Source organism: Mustelus asterias, chromosome 22 (assembly GCF_964213995.1).
Source record: "Mustelus asterias chromosome 22, sMusAst1.hap1.1, whole genome shotgun sequence".
NCBI classification, from domain to species: domain Eukaryota; kingdom Metazoa; phylum Chordata; class Chondrichthyes; order Carcharhiniformes; family Triakidae; genus Mustelus; species Mustelus asterias.
Genome location: NC_135822.1, coordinates 74,057,672 through 74,080,785, shown reverse-complemented (window position 1 = coordinate 74,080,785; position 23,114 = coordinate 74,057,672). Strand labels below are relative to the sequence as shown.

At 49.5% G+C, this 23,114-nt stretch overlaps 1 protein-coding gene across 1 annotated transcript in view; it reads left to right on the top strand.

The window, feature by feature from the left end:
• Nucleotides 1-23,114, top strand: part of LOC144510197 (docking protein 2-like) — a 60,844-nt gene that overhangs the window by 25,204 nt on the left and 12,526 nt on the right. The window contains exons 2-3 of the mRNA XM_078239677.1: nt 2,699-2,998; nt 9,187-9,304. Of these exons, the coding sequence (XP_078095803.1) occupies nt 2,699-2,998; nt 9,187-9,304 (418 nt within the window). The remainder of the gene's footprint in view (nt 1-2,698; nt 2,999-9,186; nt 9,305-23,114) is intronic.

Below are 23,114 nucleotides of genomic sequence, written 5' to 3'. Positions count from 1 at the left end.
GGATCCAATGCTGGTCTCAGTGCACCATGAACGCTGGATCCAGTTGTGGTTTGAAGGTGCAATGAAACCAGCACTGGATCCAGTGTTCATGGTGCAGTGACACCAGAACTGGATCCGGTGTTCATGCTGCAGTAAGACCAGCACTGGATCCAGTGTTCAATGTCAGTGAAACCAGAACTGGATCCAGTGTTCAAAGTGCAGTGCGACCAGCACTGGATCCAGTGTTCATGGTGCAGTGAAATTAGCACTAGATCCAGTGTTCATGGTGCAGTGAGACCAGCACTGGATCCAGTGTTCCTGGTGCATTGAAACCAGCACTGGATCCAGTGTTCAAAGTGCAGTGCGACCAGCACTGGATCCAGTGTTCATGGTGCAGTGAAATTAGCACTAGATCCAGTGTTCATGGTGCAGTGAGACCACAACTGGATCCAGTGTTCAAGGTGCAATGTGACCACAACTGGATCCAACTGCACATTGGATCCAGTGTCCAACGTGCAGTGTGACCACAACTGGATCCAGTGTAAAAGATGCAGTGCTACCACAACTGGACCTAGTGTTCGAGGTGCAGTGTTACCACAACTGGATCCAGTTTTCAAGATGCAGTGTTACCACAACTGGATCCAGTCTTCATTGAACGCTGGATCCGGTGCTGGTCTCACTGCACCTTGAACACTAGATCCAGTTGTGGTCACACTGCATCTTTTACACTGGATCCAGTTGTGGTAACACAGCACCTCAAACACTAGGTCCAGTTGTGGTAGCACTGCATCTTTTACACTGGATCCAGTTGTGGTCACACTGCACCTTGAACACTGGATCCAGTTGTGGTCTCACTGCACTATGAACACTGGATCCAGTGCTGGTTTGATTGGAACCACATCTACAAACATCCACTCCCTCCACCACCGACGCTCAGTAGCAGCAGTGTGTACTATCTACAAGATACACTGCAGCAATTCACCAAAGATCCTTAGACAACACCTTCCAAACCCACAACCACTTCCATCCAGAAGGACAAGGGCAGCAGATACATGGGAACACCACCACCTGCAAGTTCCCCTCCAAGCCACTCACCATCCTGATTTGGAAATATATCGCCGTTCCTTCACAGTCGCTGGGTCAAAATCCTGGAATTCCCTCCCTAATGGCATTGTGGGTCAACCCACAGAACATGGAATGCAGCGATTCAAGAAGGCAGCTCACCACCACCTTCTCAAGGGGCAACTAGGGATGGGTAATAAATGCTGGCCCAGCCAGCGACACACATGCCCTACAAATGAATGAGTTAAAAAAAACACACACACACAAAACAAAACCCAGTTGTGGGGATAGAAACAGTGCTGAGATTTGGTGAGGGCACTGACTGTGTGATATGGATATATTGTATGATCGGGTTTGGGATATGGACTGCCCCGTTAAGAGGGCAAGTCAGGTGACCCCTGCGTTTCACCCAGTGTGGGATCCAGTTGGGCCGTCTGAGGAACAGTGTACACTTCTAATAAAGAGCTCCCAGTGTTCAAGTTAGCAAGCCTAGCTCATGATTCTTTATGTCCCCTGAGTCCATCGCGTGATACAGTGACCGATGAGGGATCCCCAGTATCTCCTCCGCAGTGCAGTCATTGAAATGTTAGTTCACACCCCCGGGGAATGAGTTGTGATGCAGAATCCTCGCTCTATCAGCAGAATTCCTGTGGCACTAACCATGATGGGTCAGCTGGGATATGGACGGTGGTGGTCACCCAACCTGAAAGAGCAGCTCACACATTCCCTTTGACAACCCAGCGACTGCAGGAAACTTGCATTGATAAAGTGGGACTTTGCTCTGAGCTGTTGGCCTCACTGAGAGTACAGAGCATGTCCTTGGGTACATGATGAGTGGGTGTTCCCCAACCCCTCCCCGGCTCCCCCCACCCTGACTTCCAGGGCAAGGGTAGGGGAAATAATCAGAAACTGTCCACTGAAGAGAGGGTCGGTATCCAGAGGAGACAGAGTGAAGAAATAGGCAAGCACGGGAGGAGAATTTATATTGACGTAACGAGTTGTTGTGTTCTGGAACACACAGCCTGAAAGGGCGATGGACGCACATTCAACAAGAACCTTCAGAAGGGAGTTGGATAAAAAAGCAGACAAAGTCAGGGGGAGGGGGAGAGAATTGGCTCACTCTTTCAAAAAGCCAGCACAGGAACAGATACAGTTACAGGTACAGGTACAGTTACAGATACAGGCACAGGCACAGGTACAGGCACAGGTACAGCTACAGGCACAGGTACAGGTACAGGCACAGGTACAGGCACAGATACAGGCACAGGTACAGGCACAGATACAGGGTACAGGCACAGATACAGGGTACAGGCACAGATACAGGTACAGGTACAGGCACAGGTACAGGCACAGGCACAGGTACAGGCACAGGTATAGGTACAGATACAGATACAGGTGCAGGCACAGGTACAGGTACAGGCACATGTACAGGCACAGGTACAGGCACAGGTGCAGGAACAAGCACATGTACAGTACAGACACAGATACAGGTACAGGTACAAGCACAGGTACAGGTACAGGCACAGGTACAGGCACAGATACAGGTATAGGTACAGATACAGGTATGTAGAACAGGTTGAATGGCCTCCCGCTTTGCGGGTGTGATTTTATTGTTGTTTTTGGCCAATGACAGCTTCTCTCCCCCTCTCTTTGACAGAAATGGAAAAGGTTTTGGGTGTTGCTGTACGGCGAGAGTCCTTGCTCTGTCGCACGCCTGGAGTATTGGGAGCTCAAGGAGGCCACGGGCAGCTCAGAACGGCAAAGCACCAAGAAAATGGAGAACAGAAAGATCATCAAGCTGAGCGACTGCATTCGCATCACTGAGGCCCCCGGCGAGAGCTGCCCCAGCGAATGCCGGTCGTTTCACTTGGAAACGATTGAGAAACTGTTTGTCTTTGCTGTTGAGTCCTCAGAATACGAGGACTGGAGCCAGAGCCTGTGTGAAATGGCTTTTCCGGTAAGACTTCACCGTACCAAAAAACAAGAAGTGTTTGCGGGATCTCTTGGTGCAACAGCTTGGTTTTGATGTTAAGTGCTGCCCTCTCCTTTGCAGGCCATTGCAGGTACTGCAGCTGGCTAGAAACTGAAGTGGTCATTCAGAGTGCAATTGCAACCATTTGAAAATCTCACGCTGCGGCTCAGTGCTCTAACTATTTCTGAGATTGATTTGAATCTGTTAAAAAGTGTGCGCCACTTCGAAGTGTGCAAGAAGTGGCAACACAATCATATGGGCTGACACATAGGGCGGCACGTTGGCACAGAGGTTAGCACTGCTGCCTCACAGCGCCAGGGACCCGAGTTCCATTCCAGCTCTGGGTCACTGTCTGTGTGGAGTCTGCACATTCTCCCCATGTCTGCTTGGGTTTCCTCCAGGTGCTCCGGCTTCCTCCCACTGTCCACAGATGTGCAGGTTAGATGGATTGGCCATGCTAAATTGTCCCTTAGTGTCCCAAGATTTGTGGGTCGGGGGATTAGCGGGGTAAATATGGGGGGTTATGGGGATACAATCATAGAATCATAGAATCATACACTGCAGAAGGAGGCCATTTGGCCCATTGAGTCTGCACTGGCCACAATCCCACCCAGGCCCTATCCCCATAACCCCATTCATTTAGAGCTAGTCCCCCTGACACTAAGGGTGAATTTGTCATGGCCAATCCACCTAACCTGCTCATCTTTGGACTGTGGGAAGAAACTGGAGCACCCGGAGGAAACCCACACAGACATGGGGAGAACGTGCAAGCTCCACACAGACAGTGGCCCAAGGCCGGAATCGAACCCGGGTCCCTGGCACTGTGAGGCAGCAGTGCTAACCACTGTGCCACCCCGATAGGGCTTGGGTAAAGTTGCTCTGTTGGAGTGTCAGTGACTCGATGGGCCAAACGGCCTCCTGCAGCACTGTAGGGATTCTATGATTCTATGAAAAACAGAGGGTGGTGGGTGCCTGGAACCCGCTGCCCAGGGGAGATGGTGGAAAATGATAGAATCATAGAATTCATACAGTACAGAAGGAGGCCATTCGGCCCATCGAGCCTGTACCGACCACAATCCCAGCCAGGCCCTATTCCCGTAACCCCACACATTTACCCTGCTAATCCCCCTGACACTAGGGTAAATTTAATATGGTCAATCAACCTAAGCTGCACACCTTTGGAGATACGATTGTGAGTTTTAAGGGGCGTCTTTACAAATACATGAATAGGATGGGAATAGAGGGATATGGTCCCCGGGAGGGTAGGAGGTTTTAGTTCAGTCGGGCAGCATGGTCGGTGCAGGCTTGGAGGGCCAAAGGGCCTGTTCCTGTGCTGTAATTTTCTTTGTTCTTTGTTCAGAGAGGTTCTGTTCAACTTGTTTCGAACCACGGTTGGACTATCCTGAGAGTACTGTGTGGAGGGGAGGGATTGGTTCAGCTCAGTTGGCTGGACAGCTGGTTATGAAGCAGAGCGATGCCAACAGTGCGGGAATCTGTGGGTGAAAGGAAACCTTGTCTTCTGTAGATTCTATGATGCGTGATCTTTGAGTGGAGCCATAACAGCACGCGCTTGGCAACAACACGCAAACTGTCTCCATGTTCTCTCACAAAAGATGTGCGAATACCATTTGCGAAAATCTTCCATGAAGCATTCACCCGCAACACCTCAACGTCAAACATCCAAGTTATTCAGGTCATGAATTATATAAAAAGAAACATGGACAAAGAAAGCCACTCATTTCACAATAGCTCTGCTAAGCTCGGGCGCGAGATTTACAATTGCCCTCTGACCTCCGACCTCTGCTGTTTACCGGTTTGTGATCAGTCGGGTTGGCTCAGTGCAACCACCTTTGAGTTGTTCAGCTGTGCTCTTAAAGGGCCAGGCCAGCAGCTAAATGTCACAACTATCAGCGAGCAATGCCGTGGGGTGCCAGGTAATTATATCGACAAATAGCACGGCAACTTGGATACACAACGAACGTCGCAGATTTGAAGTTCTCGCCGCAATAAAAACATGAAAAGAATCGAATCGAATTCTAAATCAGTGAGGTGGGGCTGTGAAAACACAGCTCTGATTTTCATCAACAAATTCCCAATCGGTAGAAGGTTCACGCGACTCATTCCTGGGATGGTAAAACATTGCAGCATTTTGCTGTGCAGAGGGACCTGGGTGTCCTTGTGCAGGAATCTCAAGGAGTTGGTTTGCAGGTGAAGCAGGGGGTAATTAGGAAGGCAAATGGAATTTTCTCCTTCATTGCCAGAGGGATGGAGTTTAAAAACTGCGAGGTTATGTTGCAGCTGTATAAGGTGCTGGTGAGGCCACACCTGGAGTACTGTGTACAGTTTTAGTCTCCTTATTGAGAAAGGATATACTGGCACTGGAGGGGGTGCAGAGGAGATTCACTAGGTTGATTCCGGAGTTGAGAGGGTTGGCTTATGAGGAGAGACTGAGTAGACTGGGGCTATACTCATTGGAATTCAGAAGAATGAGGGGAGATCTTATAGAAACATATAAGATTATGAAGGGAATAGATAAGAAAGAAGCAGGGAAGTTGTTTCCACTGGCGGGTGAAACCAGAACTAGGGGGCATGGCCTCAAAATAAGGGGAACCAGATTTAGGACTGAGTTGAGGAGGAACGTCTTCACACAAAGTGTGAATCTGTGGAATTCCCTGCCCAGTGAAGCAGTTGAGACTACCTCATTGAATGTTTTTACCATAGAAACCATAGAAACCCTACAGTGCAGAAAGAGGCCATTCGGCCCATCGAGTCTGCACCGACCACAATCCCACCCAGGCCCTACCCCCATATCCCTACATATTTACCCACTAACCCTTCTAACCTACGCATCCCAGGACACAGTAAGGGCAATTTTAGCATGGCCAATCAACCTAACCCGCACATCTTTGGACTGTGGGAGGGAACCGGAGCACCCGGAGGAAACCCACGCAGACACGAGGAGAATGTGCAAACTCCACACAGACAGTGACCCAAGCCGGGAATCGAACCCAGGTCCCTGGAGCTGTGAAGCAGCAGTGCTAACCACTGTGCTACCGTGCCGCGGTTTTAAGGCAAGGATAGATAAATTTTTGAACAGTCAAGGAATTAAGGGTTATGGTGAGTGGGCGGGTAAGTGGAGCTGAGTCCACGAAAAGATCAGCCATGATTTTATTGAATGGTGGAGCAGGCTCGAGGGGCTAGATGGCCTACTCCCGCTCCTAGTTCTTATGTTCTTATGAGAAACTTTGTTTTATGTGGAAAGGTTGAGCAGCTGTCTGGACCCACTAGAGGTTAGAGTGCGTGAAGAGGTTAGAGTGTGTGAAGAGGTTAGAGTGTGTGAAGACGTTAGAGTGCGTGAAGAGGTTAGAGTGCGTGAAGAGGTTAGAGTGCGTGAAGAGGTTAGAGTGTGTGAAGTAGTTAGAGTGTGTGAAGACGTTAGAGTGCGTGAAGAGGTTAGAGTGCGTGAAGAGGTTAGAGTGCGTGAAGAGGTTAGAGTGTGTGAGGAGGTTAGAGTGTGTGAGGAGGTTAGAGTGCGTGAAGAGGTTAGAGTGCGTGAAGAGGTTAGAGTGCGTGAAGAGGTTAGAGTGTGTGAGGAGGTTAGAGTGTGTGAGGAGGTTAGAGTGCGTGAAGAGGTTAGAGTGCGTGAAGAGGTTAGAGTGCGTGAAGAGGTTAGAGTGCGTGAAGGGGTTAGAGTGCGTGAAGAGGTTAGAGTGCGTGAAGAGGTTAGAGTGCGTGAAGGGGTTAGAGTGCGTGAAGAGGTTAGAGTGTGTGAAGGGGTTAGAGTGCGTGAAGAGGTTAGAGTGCGTGAAGAGGTTAGAGTGCGTGAAGAGGTTAGAGTGTGTGAAGGGGTTAGAGTGCGTGAAGAGGTTAGAGTGCGTGAAGAGGTTAGAGTGCGTGAAGGGGTTAGAGTGCGTGAGGAGGTTGGAGTGCGTGAGGAAGTTAGAGTGCGTGAAGGGGTTAGAGTGCGTGAAGGGGTTAGAGTGCGTGAAGGGGTTAGAGTGCATGAGGAGGTTAGAGTGCATGAAGAGGTTAGAGTGTGTGAAGGGGTTAGAGTGTGTGAAGAGGTTAGAGTGCGTGAAGAGGTTAGAGTGTGTGAAGAGGTTAGAGTGCGCGAAGAGGTTAGAGTGCGCGAAGAGGTTAGAGTGCGTGAAGGGGTTAGAGTGTGTGAAGGGGTTAGAGTGTGTGAAGGGGTTAGAGTGCATGAGGAGGTTAGAGTGCGTGAAGGGGTTAGAGTGCATGAGGAGGTTAGAGTGCGTGAAGGGGTTAGAGTGCATGAGGAGGTTAGAGTGCATGAAGAGGTTAGAGTGCGTGAAGGGGTTAGAGTGCGTGAGGAGGTTAGAGTGCGTGAAGGGGTTAGAGTGCATGAGGAGGTTAGAGTGCATGAAGAGGTTAGAGTGTGTGAAGGGGTTAGAGTGTGTGAAGAGGTTAGAGTGCGTGAAGAGGTTAGAGTGTGTGAAGAGGTTAGAGTGTGTGAAGAGGTTAGAGTGCGTGAAGAGGTTAGAGTGTGTGAAGAGGTTAGAGTGTGTGAAGAGGTTAGAGTGCGCGAAGAGGTTAGAGTGCGCGAAGAGGTTAGAGTGCGTGAAGGGGTTAGAGTGTGTGAAGGGGTTAGAGTGCGTGAAGGGGTTGGAGTGCGTGAGGAGGTTAGAGTGCGTGAGGAGGTTAGAGTGTGTGAAGGGGTTAGAGTGCATGAAGAGGTTAGAGTGTGTGAAGGGGTTAGAGTGTGTGAAGAGGTTAGAGTGCGTGAAGAGGTTAGAGTGTGTGAAGAGGTTAGAGTGCGCGAAGAGGTTAGAGTGCGCGAAGAGGTTAGAGTGCGTGAAGGGGTTAGAGTGCGTGAAGAGGTTAGAGTGCGTGAGGAGGTTAGAGTGTGTGAAGGGGTTAGAGTGCGTGAAGGGGTTAGAGTGCGTGAAGAGGTTAGAGTGCGTGAAGAGGTTAGAGTGCGTGAAGAGGTTAGAGTGCGTGAAGAGGTTAGAGTGCGTGAAGAGGTTAGAATGCGTGAAGAGGTTAGAGTGCGTGAAGAGGTTAGAGTGTGTGAAGAGGTAAGAGTGCATGAAGAGGTTAGAGTGCGTGAGGAGGTTAGAGTGCGTGAGGAGGTTAGAGTGCGTGAGGAGGTTAGAGTGCGTGAAGAGGTTAGAGTGCGTGAAGAGGTTAGAATGCGTGAGGAGGTTAGAGTGCGTGAAGAGGTTAGAGTGCGTGAAGAGGTTAGAGTGTGTGAAGAGGTAAGAGTGCATGAAGAGGTTAGAGTGCGTGAAGAGGTTAGAGTGTGTGAGGAGGTTAGAGTGCGTGAGGAGGTTAGAGTGCGTGAGGAGGTTAGAGTGCGTGAAGAGGTTAGAGTGCGTGAGGAGGTTAGAGTGCGTGAAGAGGTTAGAGTGTGTGAGGAGGTTAGAGTGCGTGAGGAGGTTAGAGTGCGTGAGGAGGTTAGAGTGCGTGAAGAGGTTAGAGTGTGTGAAGAGGTTAGAGTGCGTGAGGAGGTTAGAGTGCGTGAGGAGGTTAGAGTGCGTGAAGAGGTTAGAGTGCGTGAAGAGGTTAGAGTGCGTGAAGAGGTTAGAGTGCGTGAGGAGGTTAGAGTGCGTGAGGAGGTTAGAGTGCGTGAGGAGGTTAGAGTGCGTGAGGAGGTTAGAGTGCGTGAGGAGGTTAGAGTGCGTGAGGAGGTTAGAGTGCGTGAAGAGGTTAGAGTGCGTGAAGAGGTTAGAGTGCGTGAAGAGGTTAGAGTGCGTGAGGAGGTTAGAGTGCGTGAGGAGGTTAGAGTGCGTGAAGGGGTTAGAGTGCGTGAGGAGGTTAGAGTGCGTGAGGAGGTTAGAGTGCGTGAGGAGGTTAGAGTGCGTGAGGAGGTTAGAGTGCGTGAGGAGGTTAGAGTGCGTGAGGAGGTTAGAGTGCGTGAAGGGGTTAGAGTGCGTGAGGAGGTTAGAGTGCGTGAGGAGGTTAGAGTGCGTGAAGAGGTTAGAGTGCGTGAGGAGGTTAGAGTGCGTGAGGAGGTTAGAGTGCATGAGGAGGTTAGAGTGCGTGAAGAGGTTAGAGTGCGTGAAGAGGTTAGAGTGCGTGAAGAGGTTAGAGTGCGTGAGGAGGTTAGAGTGCGTGAGGAGGTTAGAGTGCATGAGGAGGTTAGAGTGCGTGAAGAGGTGTGTGGGAGGTTTCCCCACGTTGAAGAATCTTGCTGATATTAATTATTCCTCCAGATGAATTGGGGCGAGAGGCAAACACTGAGCAAGAACGACGGTAAGCAGTGGTCGAAGAAGGGAAAGAACAATGTGATGGCCATGGAGGAGAACGCACTCTACTGCACTCGAGTGGCAGGTAAGGGGGGAACAATTCATTCCATTAATAAAACAGACACAGAGAAGATGCTTCCCATTCATCAAAGTCCGAAACGGGGCTGGGGGAGTGGGAGGGGGGGAGGTAGGTCTTAAACATGTTCAATCCCCAATAAAATCCAGATGGACCCGTTGCCATTGAGAGGCTGGAAGGACACCCAGGTTGTTAGAATGTAACCGGTGACAACTTTGCATTGGATGTAATGTGACCAATGGGAACAAGATGTAAAGGTCAGCTGACCTGGTAAACCATGGAACCAATCACAGAGTGATGTAATAGTCAGCTGACCAGCTGATTCACTATAAATAAGGAACTATGTAGGACTGGGGAGCTTGGAGTGGCCCAGGGTGAGGTCCCAGGTTTGGAGTAATGAAGTTTCTTTAATAAACCCTTTCTTTGATTTATAAGTTGGAGTAAGTTTTGTTGTATTTTCATTAGCTGCATTTTTGAAGAGTTCTTTCTGAAGTAACACAGGTAGCCAGCTCAAGATAGAATGTCCTGCATTTCCATAGCACCTTTTCCCCAGGATGTCAGTGAGTGTTTTACATGCAAACTCAGTGCAGTCACTGTTGTCATGTCGGGCACACGGCAGCCAATTTTCACACAGCAGGATCCCACAAACAGCAATGTGATCATGACCAGCGAGTTTGTTTTGGTGACATTGATGTGGACGGGGGGGGCGGGGGGGGGGAGGAAGTAAACATTGTACAAGGGCTTTGAATAGGCTCAAGGGGGCTGAATGGCCTACTCCAATTTCCACCGTGACCCAGGGCTTGAGCCCACGGCAAGGGGAGAAGCTGAAAGTAGGGACTGAGAACTTGAAAAGGAAATGGATTGAGTTAAAACCCCCATGGTTGAATAATACAGGAAGCAAAGCAGCTCGCTGCCTTAGAGAAAGTCATTATCTTGACTCTCATGGGTTGACTGTTTTTTTTATGGCTTGTGGTCAACCTTTGAACAGAAACACCACAAGGAAAGGTGACACAGCTCCTAACTGCCGCAACACAAGGTTTAAATTGGAGCCAGGCCCTTCAGAGGTGATGTCAGGATGCACTTATATACTCAAAGGGCGATGAGAATCTTCCTTCTGCGAATAGCTGGGGTGGGGGAGGGGGGGGGTTGAAGGAATGAAAGGGGTGAGGGGATTATGGAGAGGAGGGTTTTTTTTTAGAATAGATAGAAACCCTACAGTGCAGAAGGAGGCCATTCAGCCCATCGAGTCTGCACCAACCACAATCCCACCCAGGCCCTACCCCCACATATTTACCCGCTAATCCCTTTAACCTACGCATCTCAGGACTCCAAGGGGCAATTTTTAACCTGGCCAATCAACCTAACCCGCACATCTTTGGACTGTGGGAGGAAACCGGAGCACCCGGAGGAAACCCACGCAGACACGAGGAGAATGTGCAAACTCCACACAGACAGTGACCCGAGCCGGGAATCGAACCCGGGTCCCTGGAGCTGTGAAGCAGCAGTGCTAACCACTGTGCTACCGTGCCGGTTCAAAGCTCAGATGAATAGATTTTTATCAGCTGAGGGGGTTAAAGATTATCATTCCAAGGTGTAAATGGCGTGAAGGTATGGATCCAATATGACCTTGCCTCTTCCCCAGTTCATATCTTTTCTCCCCTAGTTCCACAGTCAAGGTTCAGCTGAGGGTGGCACAGTTTGACCTCACGCTGGCTGTCACCAGGGCTGTTGCGGTTCATTTTATTTCTCTAGTGTGGCAGTAGAAGGATAACTAACAACAGATGCGTGTGGCACAGTGGTTAGCACCGCTGCCTCATCAGGGACCCAGGTTCAATTCCGGCCTTGGGCGACTGTCTGTGTGGAGCCTGCACGTTCTCCCGGGAGCTCTGTTTCCTCCCACACTCAAAAGATGTGCGGGTTAGGTGGACTGGTCTTGCTAAATGGACGGGGGTACAGGGATAAGGAGGGCCTTGGGTGAGATGCTCTTTCGGAGAGGGGGCGCAGACTCAGTGGGCTGAATGGCCTCCTCATGCAGTGCAGAGATTCTATGGTCACATTCTCACCCCAAAATCAGAAGGGCATGGAGTCAAACCCTGCTCTGGAGAGTTAAGCGCCTCAGTGCAGCACTGATGGGGTGCCACACTGTTGGAGGGGCAGTCTTTCACACAAAGAGTTAAAGTGATGCCTTGTCACCCTCTCAACTGGGTGTAAAAGATGCCATAACCACCACAGGAAGAAGAACAGGGCAGTTCTCCCTCTGTTCTGGGGCAATGGTAATTCCCATACTGGCTGGAGGCTCTGACTTCTCAACCTTGCCCCTCTCCTGAGGTATGGTGATCCTCATCTAAAATTTACAAGGTAATTTCTCAACCAACATGGTGTGATGATAAAGTAGGACAATTGATATAGACACACATTTCTTGTTTTTTATATCTGAGGGGACTGTTTTATTCCATGGGTAGTCAGTGTGTCTGGGTGGAATACAGCTCAGATGCTGGGAGAGCAGGATGATTACTCATTTTAGCCATCTAGTGTTTACTAAGTTGAGCGAACGGACTTGTGATTACACAAGAAAAGGTTCTTTGGGGTTTGTGATGAAAGGAATGGAAGGTGGGTTTCGGTATGTAGGGTCATGTGATGATGTGGTTAATGGGAGGAGCTAGGCCTGTAGCAGAGAAACAGCTTTGCAGTTCTGACTGGGGTTTGCTTAAAGGCAAAGATTTTCGACAAGCTGCTGAAACTCATTCACTCTGAAAAAGCTTCAGGACCTGTCTACACTCAGGACAGCAAATATACTTATGGGCGCGAACTGCATTTAAAGTGGTATTGTAAGTCTGGAAGAGGAATGTTGCTCATTTAGAACTGAAACAGTGATAAGTTAGAAATTAAACTTGTTTTCTCTTCATTTTTTTAAGTATTGTTCTCGAGTCATAGAGGTTTACAGCATCGAAACAGGCCCTTCGGCCCAACTTGTCCATGCCGCCCCTTTTTATTTAAACCCCTAAGCTAATCCCAATTGCCCGCATTTGGCCCATATCCCTCTGTACCCATCGCACCCATGGAATTGTCTAAACGCTTTTTAAAAGACAAAATTGTACCCGCCTCTACTACTACCTCTCGCAGCTTGTTCCAGACACTCACCACCCTCTGTGTGAAAAATTGCCCCTCTGGACACTTTTGTATCTCTCCCCTCTCACCTTAAACCTATGCCCTCTAGTTTTAGATTCCCCTACCGCTGGGAAAACATACTGACTATCTAGCTGATCTATGCCCCTCATTATTTTATAGACCTCTATAAGATCAGCCCTCAGCCTTCTATGCTCCAGAGAAAAAAGTCCCAGTCTATCCAGCCTCTCCTTATAACTCAAACCATCAAGTCCCGGTAGCATCCTGGTAAATCCTTTCTGCACTTTTTCTAGTTTAATAGTTATATTGCTTCATTTGTTAGAGTTACATTTAAACTGTGTTAAATAAAGTTTGTTTTACGATAAAAGATCCCTAATTTGTCAGAGGAATGTTACGGTGAGGTTGTATAAGACATTGGTGAGGCCGAATTTAGAGTATTGTGTGCAGTTTTGGTCACCTAATTACAGGAAGGACATTAATAAGGTTGAAAGAGTGCAGAGAAGGTTTACAAGGATGTTGCCGGGACTTGAGAAACTGAGTTACAGAGAAAGGTTGAATAGGTTAGGACTTTATTCCCTGGAGCGCAGAAGAATGAGGGGAGATTTGATAGAGGTGTATAAAATTATGGTGGGTATAGATAGAGTGAATGCAAGCAGGCTTTTTCCACTGAGGCTAGGGGAGAAAAGAACTAGAGGACATGGGTTAAGGGTGAGGGGGGAAAAGTTTAAAGGGAATATTAGTGGGGGCTTCTTCACATAGAGAGTGGTGGGAGTGTGGAATGAGCTGCCAGATGAAGTGGTGAATGCAGGCTCACTTTTAACATTTAAGAAAAACTTGGACAGGTACATGGGTGAGAGGGGTGTGGAGGGATATGGTCCAGGTGCAGGTCAGTGGGAGTAGGCAGAAAAATGGTTCGGCACAGACAAGAAGGGCCAAAAGGCCTGTTTCTGTGCTGTAATGTCCTATGGTTCTCTGGAATCATTCCTGGAAGGAACTATCCTTTCCTCAAATTTATGCCAAATAGAAAGATTGTTGGGGTCTGTTCTGGCTTCATCCTATATCCTGGGGTCTGGTCTGGGACTCTCAACAATGGTTAAAAAAACAAAGCAGATTATCTGGGTCATTGTCACTTTGCTGTTTGTGAGAGTTTACTGTGTGTAAATTGGTTGCCATGTTTCCTACATCAACGGCACACTTCAATCGTGCCTTGAGATCCCCGGAGGCCATGAAATGCGACATCTCAATGCAATTCTTTCAAGATTTTCTCTTTTGTTTTGAAACCCACTTTCCATGAAGTGGTTTCTTTCGGCGATGGTGAAAAGATGCTTCTACAGCTGTCACGTGACTGTGCCACTTGCCCTTGCAAACTCTCAGAGTTAGCAGAGGATCTGACTCATCGTGGAGTGGAAACAGTTTGTCATCAGGCTCACTTGAATACAGACGCAGAGTGCTGAGGTTGTTCTTACACACCGCTCAGACGTAGCTGCCATTTTGAGAGAATTTTTAGTTGTCGGATGGTTGCGATAGCGGGGGAAGGCCATTCAGCCCTTCGTCAAGCTGGTGTGTCAGCACTCCGCAAGGGAAATTGGCTCGCCCCACCCCTTAACATAGCAAATTGTTTCCCTCAGGGGCTTGTCCAGTTCCGTTATGAGAGCCCCACTCGAATCTGCCTCTGCTGACACGTTGCTGCAAAACCTTCACCCTAATCCCCCCGCCTCTGAGTTAAGTATTGACATCCTGAAGTTCCAATCGCCATGTGTTTCTTGTGGATGGGCGAGGGGAGCTCCTCCTCTCTTTCTCTTTCTGCAGGGTGCAGAGAACGCTTGTTTCCCCCCTGAAGCTCTTGATGCTTCTGCCTCAGATGGAGCTGTCATCTTTGCGTCACTTGGTTCTGCTCTTCCCTCAGAGAATTGTGGAGGACAACCATAAAACCATAAGACATAGGAGGTAGAATGAGGCCACTCGGCCCATCGAGTCTGCTCCGCCATTCAATCATGCCTGATATTTTTCTCATCCCCATTCTCCTGCCTTTTCCCCATAACCCCTGATCCCCTTATTAATCAAGAACCTATCTATTTGTCTTAAAGACACTCAATGACCTGGCCTCCACAGCCTTCTGCGGCAAAGAGTTCCACAGATTCACCTCTCTCTGGCTGAAGAAATTCCTCCTCATCTCTGTTTTGAAGGATCGTCCCTTTAGCCTGAGGTTGTGCCCTCTGGTTCTAGTTTTTCCTACTAGTGGAAACATCCTCTCCATGTCCGATCTATCCAGGCCTCGCAGTATCCTGTAAGTTTCAATAAGATCCCCCCCTCATCCTTCTAAACTCCAACGAGTACAGATCCAGAGTCCTCAACTGTTTGATACACAGGCACAGCCAATTTACCTTCCTGGGTCAGCTGGGTGGGATGGGAACGTATTAACTTCACTCACTCAGTGCCCACAGTGTGGTACCTTGGTGCTTATGGTCCGAGGCTGGTATTCTGAGTTTGCTCTGTAATCCCCACTGGCAGAAAATTCTCTTTAAAAATCTACAGACAAATATTGGATTTCCTTGAAAATTAACTGGCTCATTCTTGTCCTTCAGAGAATGGAAACATGCCATTCTGAACTGGTCTGAGCCTCTCTGTGACTCCAGTCCCACACCAACATGGATGATTTAACTGACCTCTCACATGGCCTACTTAGACACTCCATAGGACCACAAGACATAGGACCAGAGGTGGCCATTTGGCCCATCAAGTCTGCTCTGCCATTCAATGAGATTGTGACTGATCTGATGTGATAATCCTCAACTCCGCTTAACCGCCTGATCCTCATAACCCTGGACTCCCTTACTAATTAAAAATCTCTCTACCTCAGCCTTGAACATACTTAATGATCCAGCCTCTACAGTCCTCTGCGGTAAAGAATTTCACAGATTCACTCCCCTCTGAGAGAAGAAATTCCTCCTCATCTGTCTTAAATGGGTGACCCCCTCACTCTGAGATTATGCCCCCTGATTCTAGACTCCCCCACAACAGATAACAACCTCTCAGCCTCGACCCTGTCAAACCACCTGAGAAACCTACATGTCTCAATAAGGTCGCCTCTCATTCTTCTAAACTCCAATGAGTACCAGCCCAACCTACTCAACCTCTCCACATAAAATCCCTCCATACCTCAGATCAACATCATGAACCTTCTCTGGACTGCCTCCAATGCCAATATATCTTTCCTTAGATAAGGGGACCAAAACTGTTCACAGTATTCCAGGTTTGGTCTAACTAGTGCCTTGCAGAGGTTTAGTAAGTCTTCTCTGTTTTTACACTCCATTCCCTTTGAAATAAAGGCCAACATTCCATTTGCCTTCCCTATTACCTGCTGAACTTGCATGCGGGCTTTTTGTGATTTATGCACGAGGACCCCCACATCCCTCAGTGCTGCAGCTTTCTGCAGTCTTTCTCCATTTAAATAATACTCAGTTCCTTTATTCTTCCTACCAAAGTGTAGAACTTGACATTTTCCGACATTATATTCCATCTGCCAGTTGATGCCCACTTTCCTAATCTGTCTGTATCCCTCGATAGATGTGTCAATCCTCGCCACTTGCCTTCTCACCTATTTTTGTGTCATCTGCATACTTGGCAATAGTACATTCCCTTCCCCCGTCCAAGTCATTCATGTATATTTTAAATAACTGTGGCCCCAGCACTGATCCCCCTGTGGCACTTCACTAGTTCCAGGTTGGCGTCATGAAAATGACCCTCTTAGTCCAGACCAAACTGGCATCTGGGCTCAGGGAAAGCTCCACCACCGTGCGGGCAGATGGCTTCTTGCTGTGCTGTGGCGACGCCTCCCAGAATAAGGATCGAGCAATGGGCGGTGTTCTTGCTTGCAAAGGGCCCCTTCCAGAGACGAAATCAAACCACACACTCTCCTGGCAGCTTCTCCTTCCCCTGACAGACAGACAACCCACCTACAGATTGTAAACAGGCACACCCTCTCGAAGGTAAACTCCCAGGAACAGATCACAGAGAACAAGCGTGAGTCAAGCCCTGGTCTGACGGTGGCTCTCCAGTCTGCTTGCCTGTCCTACTTCATATTTACCACTAAGAGAAACAGAATGTAGCTCCAGTTCAGAAATGAGAGATAGGCATCAGTATTGTTCTCTGTGTGACAATCTCGAGGTATCTTTCATGCCTTCCTGCGCAGTTTTTCCAGAGAGTGGCAGTGCGGGGTGTTTGAGCGACACTGTGTGGGATGTAAGAAACTTTCTCGGTGTGTTTTACTGGAAATCTCCACCCATCCGAGAATCGGACCGTGGATTTTTGGTGGGGGTGCTGTTGTTTTTTTGCCGCGAACCAGCTCCCCCAGGGGTCTGTAAAGACAACTCAGCAAAGCCCCAATGGTGAGGAGTGGGGCTGGAAGCTGGGTACGACACACGGGTCTGCGCTGTGAGACCATCTCTCCGTGTCTGGACATGGCATTGGGAAAATAGTGCAAAGCGGATGGGGAGTGGGACTCAGGCTGGAGGGGGCGGGGGGACGGTGGGGTAGAGAACTGCTCGATCTCTCCCCGTCCCGTTTCTATTCTGCACAGATGATGGACTTTCCCAACTTCGTGTAAACTCCTTGGGCTGGATTTTATGGGGGTGGGGGCATGATCCCAGCACCCCCTGGCTAAAATGTTAAAGGGATGGAGAACACCCCAGGGGTGGGAATGACAGTGGGAACCTATCAGGCCACAATCCCCATGGCTGTCCCGCAGCACCCCTTTAACCCTGGATGGAGTGTAGGTTGCTTTTAAACAAGACTCCCGCTCCCCCCACCCCCCACCTCAGGAAGACCCCCCCCCCCCCCCCCCCCCCCGCCCCCCACCCCCTGCTTTGGGAATCTGCTGACCAATCAGATATTGTCTCAGGAGCAGAGACGACAGTCAAAGGGCCCAGTGACAGGGGTGAGTTTTGGGGCTGAATGTAGGCATGGAAATCGGACCTCACAGGGAGTGCGTGCCTCCAATGGGCACAAGGGAGCCTCGAAAGAGGTCAAGGGTGCCATTTTTCGGATGGGATGTGAAAGCCAGGCCACTACCTGCCCTTAACCCATTGGAAAATAATATTTATGGGATGTGGGTGGTCACTGGCTCGACCAACATTTACTGCCCATTGCGAGTTGACGTTGAGAAGGTGGTGATGAGCGCTGGGCCAGCACGGTGCCACAGTGGTTGGCACTGCGCCAGGGACCTGGGTTCAATTCCGGCCTTGGGTCACTGTCTGTGTGGAGTTTGCACATTCTCCCCATGTCTGCGTGGGTTTCCTCCGGATGCTCCAGTTTCCTCCCACACTCCAAAGATGTGCAGGTCAGGTTGATTGGCCATGCTAAATTGCCCCTTAGTGTCAGGGGGACTAGCAGGGTAAATACATAGGGCTATGGGGATAGGGCCTGGGTGGGATTGTTGTCGGTGCAGGCTTGATGGGCCGAATGGCCTTCTGCACTGTAGGGATTCTATGATTCTTGAACTGTTGCAGACCATGTGCTGTGGGTTCACCGACAGTGCTGTTAGGGAGGGACTTCCAGGATTTTGACCCAGCAACAGTGAAGGAACGGCGATATATTTCCAAGTCAGGATGCTGAGTGACTTGGAGGGGAGCGTGCAGGTGGTGGTCTTCCCAGGTATCTGGTGCCCTTGTCCGTATAGATGGTAGTGGTTATGGGTTTGGAAGGTGTTGTCAAAGGAATCTTGGTGAGTTCTTGCAGTGAATCTTGTCCATCGACTGTGTGTTGGTGGTGGAGGGATTAGGATTGAAGGTCTGTGAAAGGGATAGCGATCAGGTGGGGCTGCTTTGTCCTGGATGGTGAGGAGATAGGTGTAAAAGATCCCATGGCACTTGAAGAGTGGGGGAGATCTCCCACATATCTCCCAGGTGAAGAGGGTGAGGGGTATGGGTCTGGGGGGGGGGGGGGGGAGGGGGGAGGGGAGGGGGTGCTCCCCAGGCCCGGGGAAGTGTGGGGAATTTGAGCCAGCAATAATGGGGTTAAGTGCAGACAAGATTCGAGACGAATGAGTTTGTGCACACAATTGAGAGAGAGAGACACACACACACACACACACACACACACGTCATGGAAAGGGTTTTGGTGAAGTGGCTTTCTTGGTTTCCTGCTTGATGCCTTACACAGATGCTGGAGAGCTTTGTAACATTGGGGGCACAGGCAGATTGCTGTGAAACTCGGCTGACCAGCTAGAGTAAAGACTCGCCATAACTCACAGGAGAGTATCTGCACTTGGTTGGTGATGATCCTCACTACCACGGACTGTGCTAATTTGCTGTGTTTTTGCTCTGTTTAAAATACAAGTAGATCGGGGAATAAGGGAGAACAATAGGAAGATACCAGCATCAATAAATAGAAACAGACAGAAAACAATGCTGCTTCTATTTGAAGAGCTTGTGGCTGCTTGTTGGCAATCGGACTTGACCAAAGGAAGTGGTGATAGGATCTTGAGTGATGCTTTTGCAACTCCTGCTTTCAGTGAGACAGCCACCAAGACTGAACTGCCTCAGCAGGGCCTCTGAGGCTGCGAGTAGTGGGTTCAAGCCCCACTCTCGAATCTCACAGCACATAATTCGCACCAGAATTCTCTCTGCAATCCTGAAGTCTCAGGGAGTGCTGCACTGTCAGAGGGTCAGCACTGAGGGAGTGCCGCACTGTCAGAGGGTCAGTGCTGAGGGAGTGCCGCACTGTCAGAGGGTCAGTGCTGAGGGAGTGCCGCACTGTCAGAGGGTCAGTGCTGAGGGAGTGCTGCACTGTCAGAGGGTCAGTACTGAGGGAGAGCCGCACTGTCAGAGGGTCAGCGCTGAGGGAGTGCCGCACTGTCAGAGGGTCAGTGCTGAGGGAGTGCCGCACTGTCAGAGGGTCAGTACTGAGGGAGTGCTGCACTGTCAGAGGGTCAGTACTGAGGGAGTGCCGCACTGTCAGAGGGTCAGTACTGAGGGAGTACCGGACTGTCAGAGGGTCAGTAATGAGGGAGTGCTGCACTGTCAGAGGGTCAGTACTGCAGTCCCTCAGCACTGACCCTCTAACAGTGCAGCACTCCCTCAGTGCTGACCCTCTGACAGTGCAGCACTCCCTCAGTACTGACCCTCTGACAATGTGGCACTCCCTCATTACTGACCCTCTGACAGTGCAGCACTCCCTCAGTACTGACCCTCTGACAATGTGGCACTCCCTCAGTACTGACCCTCTGACAGTGCAGCACTCCCTCAGTACTGACCCTCTCACAGTGCGGCACTCCCTCAGTACTGACCCTCTGACAGTGCAGCACTCCCTCAGTACTGACCCTCTGACAGTGCAGCACTCCCTCAGTACTGACCCTCTCACAGTGCGGCACTCCCTCAGTACTGACCCTCTGACAGTGCAGCACTCCCTCAGTACTGACCCTCTGACAGCGCAGCACTCCCTCAGTACTGACTCTCTGACAGTGCGGCACTCCCTCAGCACTGACCCTCTGACAGTGCAGCACTCCCTCAGCACTGACCCTCTGACAGTGCGGCACTCCCTCAGTACTGACCCTCTGACAGTGCAGCACTCCCTCAGCACTGACCCTCTGACAGTGCGGCACTCCCTCAGTACTGACCCTCTGACAGTGCAGCACTCCCTCAGCACTGACCCTCTGACAGTGCAGCACTCTCTCAGCACTGATCCTCTGACAGTGCAGCACTCCCTCAGCACTGACCCTCTGACAGTGCGGCACTCCCTCAGTACTGACCCTCTGACAGTGCAGCACTCCCTCAGCACTGCAGAGGAAGTGTCAGGAATTGAAAGAAGAAAATGCCGGAAGGATTCAGCCGGTTTGGCAGCATCTGCGGAGAGGGTCTGTAAATAATCTCACAACACCAGGTTAAAGTCCAACAGGTTTGTTTGGTAGCCCAAGCTTTCGGAGCGCTTTGGACTTTAACCTGGTGTGGTGAGACTTCTTACTGTGCCCACCCCTGTCCAACGCCGGCATCTCCACATTGTGGAGAGGGTGACAGAGTTAATGTTTGAAGTCTGGGATGACTCAGCCTTGATTAGGCGCTGAAATGTTTGTATTGGAAGTTGAACATACACGATCTCTGTGTTCAGAGGTCTGAATGCTACCCACTCAGCCATGAGTAACACACAGGAGAGTCAATGTCATTTTGTTCAAGGCAGGAACTTCTGTTCAAAAGTTTTGCTCCATTGTCAAAGTTGCAAAGCCAATGCTCAGCGTGGATCTGGAGGGATCTTCATCCATCTCCTTGCTCGCTCCAAAAGCCAAATTCTAATTGAATCCAATTCCGCATCCCCACAAGAGAGACAAACAAGATCCAAGCTGACAAGATAAGGCATTGCACCCCCATCTTGGGTTTGATCTGACACTTGGTCTTAGCCAAAGGGCTGAGATGTGATATTTCTGTGCTTTATCTGCTTGTTGTTTGCCACGGGGCACTGACGGACTGGTGTGAACACAAACCTCATGAGGGAGTGTTTCTTTCCACTCTTTCCACTCGCTGTGCCTGGCCTTGACAATACAGGAAGCATATCATGATTCTTTCTGCAGAAAAGGAAACACCTAAGATCTTATCGACAAGCTAACGAGACACTGCAGAGTCAGCCAGTGACAAGATAAGGTGCTCGGAAAATTTCCTCTGCCGGAATGTGCAAATGCGACGCAGTATTTTCGACCGGGTGCAGAAAATAAGACGAGGTTTCTAAATGATGGGGTGACGGGCCATTGTTTTGGAGAAAGGGTTTCACTCTCTTCCCCCCCCCCAACCCCCTGGACGTTATTCACTCCTGGGGCCACTGCAGTCGAGTACTGCTCATTATCACATTGCTGTTTGTGGGACCACAAAGAGATAAATTAGTTGTTGCCTTTCCAACACTGTAACCGTGTTTCAGAAAGGCAGTAAGAAGAAGTCTCACAATCCCGGGTTAAACCAGGTTGTGAGACTTCTTACTGTGTTTACCCCAGTCCAACGCCAGAAAGTCCACATTTCAGAAAGGCAGCAGCGACTGGACTCTGCTCTGGAACGTTCTGAGGGAGTGAACGGCGATGCCATCTTTTGGTGATTTCCCCAGGTGGGTCTTTCACAAACAAGGTCTCCATTAGAGTCCTGTCAGGCAGTCCTGGGGGTTCACGGGATATGAAATCCCTCTGTCCCTCTCTCTCTCTCTCTCTCTCTGCTTTCCTCCTTCCTTCCTTCCTTCCTTCTCCCTGTACTTGCCCCTGGTCTCACCTGCCAGGCTTACCCCTGGGTGATGTGCTACCACAGATGTGAGCACTAACTGCGTCCTTCCCAGCCAGCTCAGCAGACTTTCTGACCTGGTTCTGATCACACTGCTGTTGTGTGTGAGGCTGCTGCTTGTGTGTGAGGTTGTTGTGTGTGAGGTTGTTGTGTGTGAGGTTGTTGTGTGTGAGGATGTTGTGTGTGAGGCTGTCTGCCTTATTTCCCACCTTACAGCAGTGCTCCAAGAGCCTCTCCCACACCTTGACAAGGTACAGCCAAAAGCCTCTCAGTGACCCTGGTCTGCTGGGTGGTGTCACATTCCACATCCAGCACATTTACCTTCCATTCTGACACTCAATGCTGATGTCATAGACTCAGAGGTTTACAGCATGGAAACAGGCCCTTCGGCCCAACTTGTCCATGCTGCCCCTTTTTAAAAAAACCCCTAAGCGAATCCCAATTGCCCGCAGTTGGCCCATATCCTTCGATACCCATCGTACCCATGTAATTGTCTAAACGCTTTTTAAAAGACAAAATTGTACCCGCCTCTACTACTATCTCTGGCAGCTTGTTCCAGACACTCATCAGCCTCTGTGTGAAAAAACTGCCTCTCTGGACCCTTTTGTATCTCTCCCCTCTCACCTTAAACCCATGCCCTCTAGTTTTAGACTCCCCCACTTTTGGGAAAAGATATTGACTATCTAGCTGATCTGTGTCCCTCATTATTTTATAGACCTCTATAAGGTCACCCCTAATCCTCCTACGCTCCAGAGAAAAAAGTCCCAGTCTATCCAGCCTCTCCTTATAACTCAAACCATCAAGTCCCGGTAGCATCCTAATAAATCTTTTCTGCACTCTTTCTAGTTTAATAATATCCTTTCTATAATAGGGTGACCAGAACCGTACACAGTATTCCAAGTGTGGCCTTACCAATGTCTTGTACAACTTCAACAAGACGTCCCAACTCCCATATTCAATGTTCTGACCGATGAAACCAAGCATGCCGAATGCCTTCTTCACCACTCTGTCCACCTGTGACTCCACTTTCAAGGAGCTATGAACATGTATCCCTAGATCTCTTTGTTCTGTAACTCTCCCCAACACCCTATCATTAACTGAATAAGTCCTGCCCTGGTTCAATCTACCAAAATGCATCACCTCGCATTTAGCTAAATTAAACTCCATCTGCCATTCATCAGCCCACTGGCCCAATTGATCAAGATCTCACTGCAATTGGAGATAACCTTCTTCATTGCCCACTATGCCACCAATCTTGGTGTCATCTGCAAACATGTTTCTGATCTTTCTGAACTGATTTGAGTGTTTTGACTGTTTTCAGTGGCACCTCAAGTTTAAACCCACCATTTATCTACTGATATCTCAGGTTGCTGCTACGAACATACAAACATATGAACATACAAACATATGAACATAAGAACATATGAACATACAAACAAGGAGCA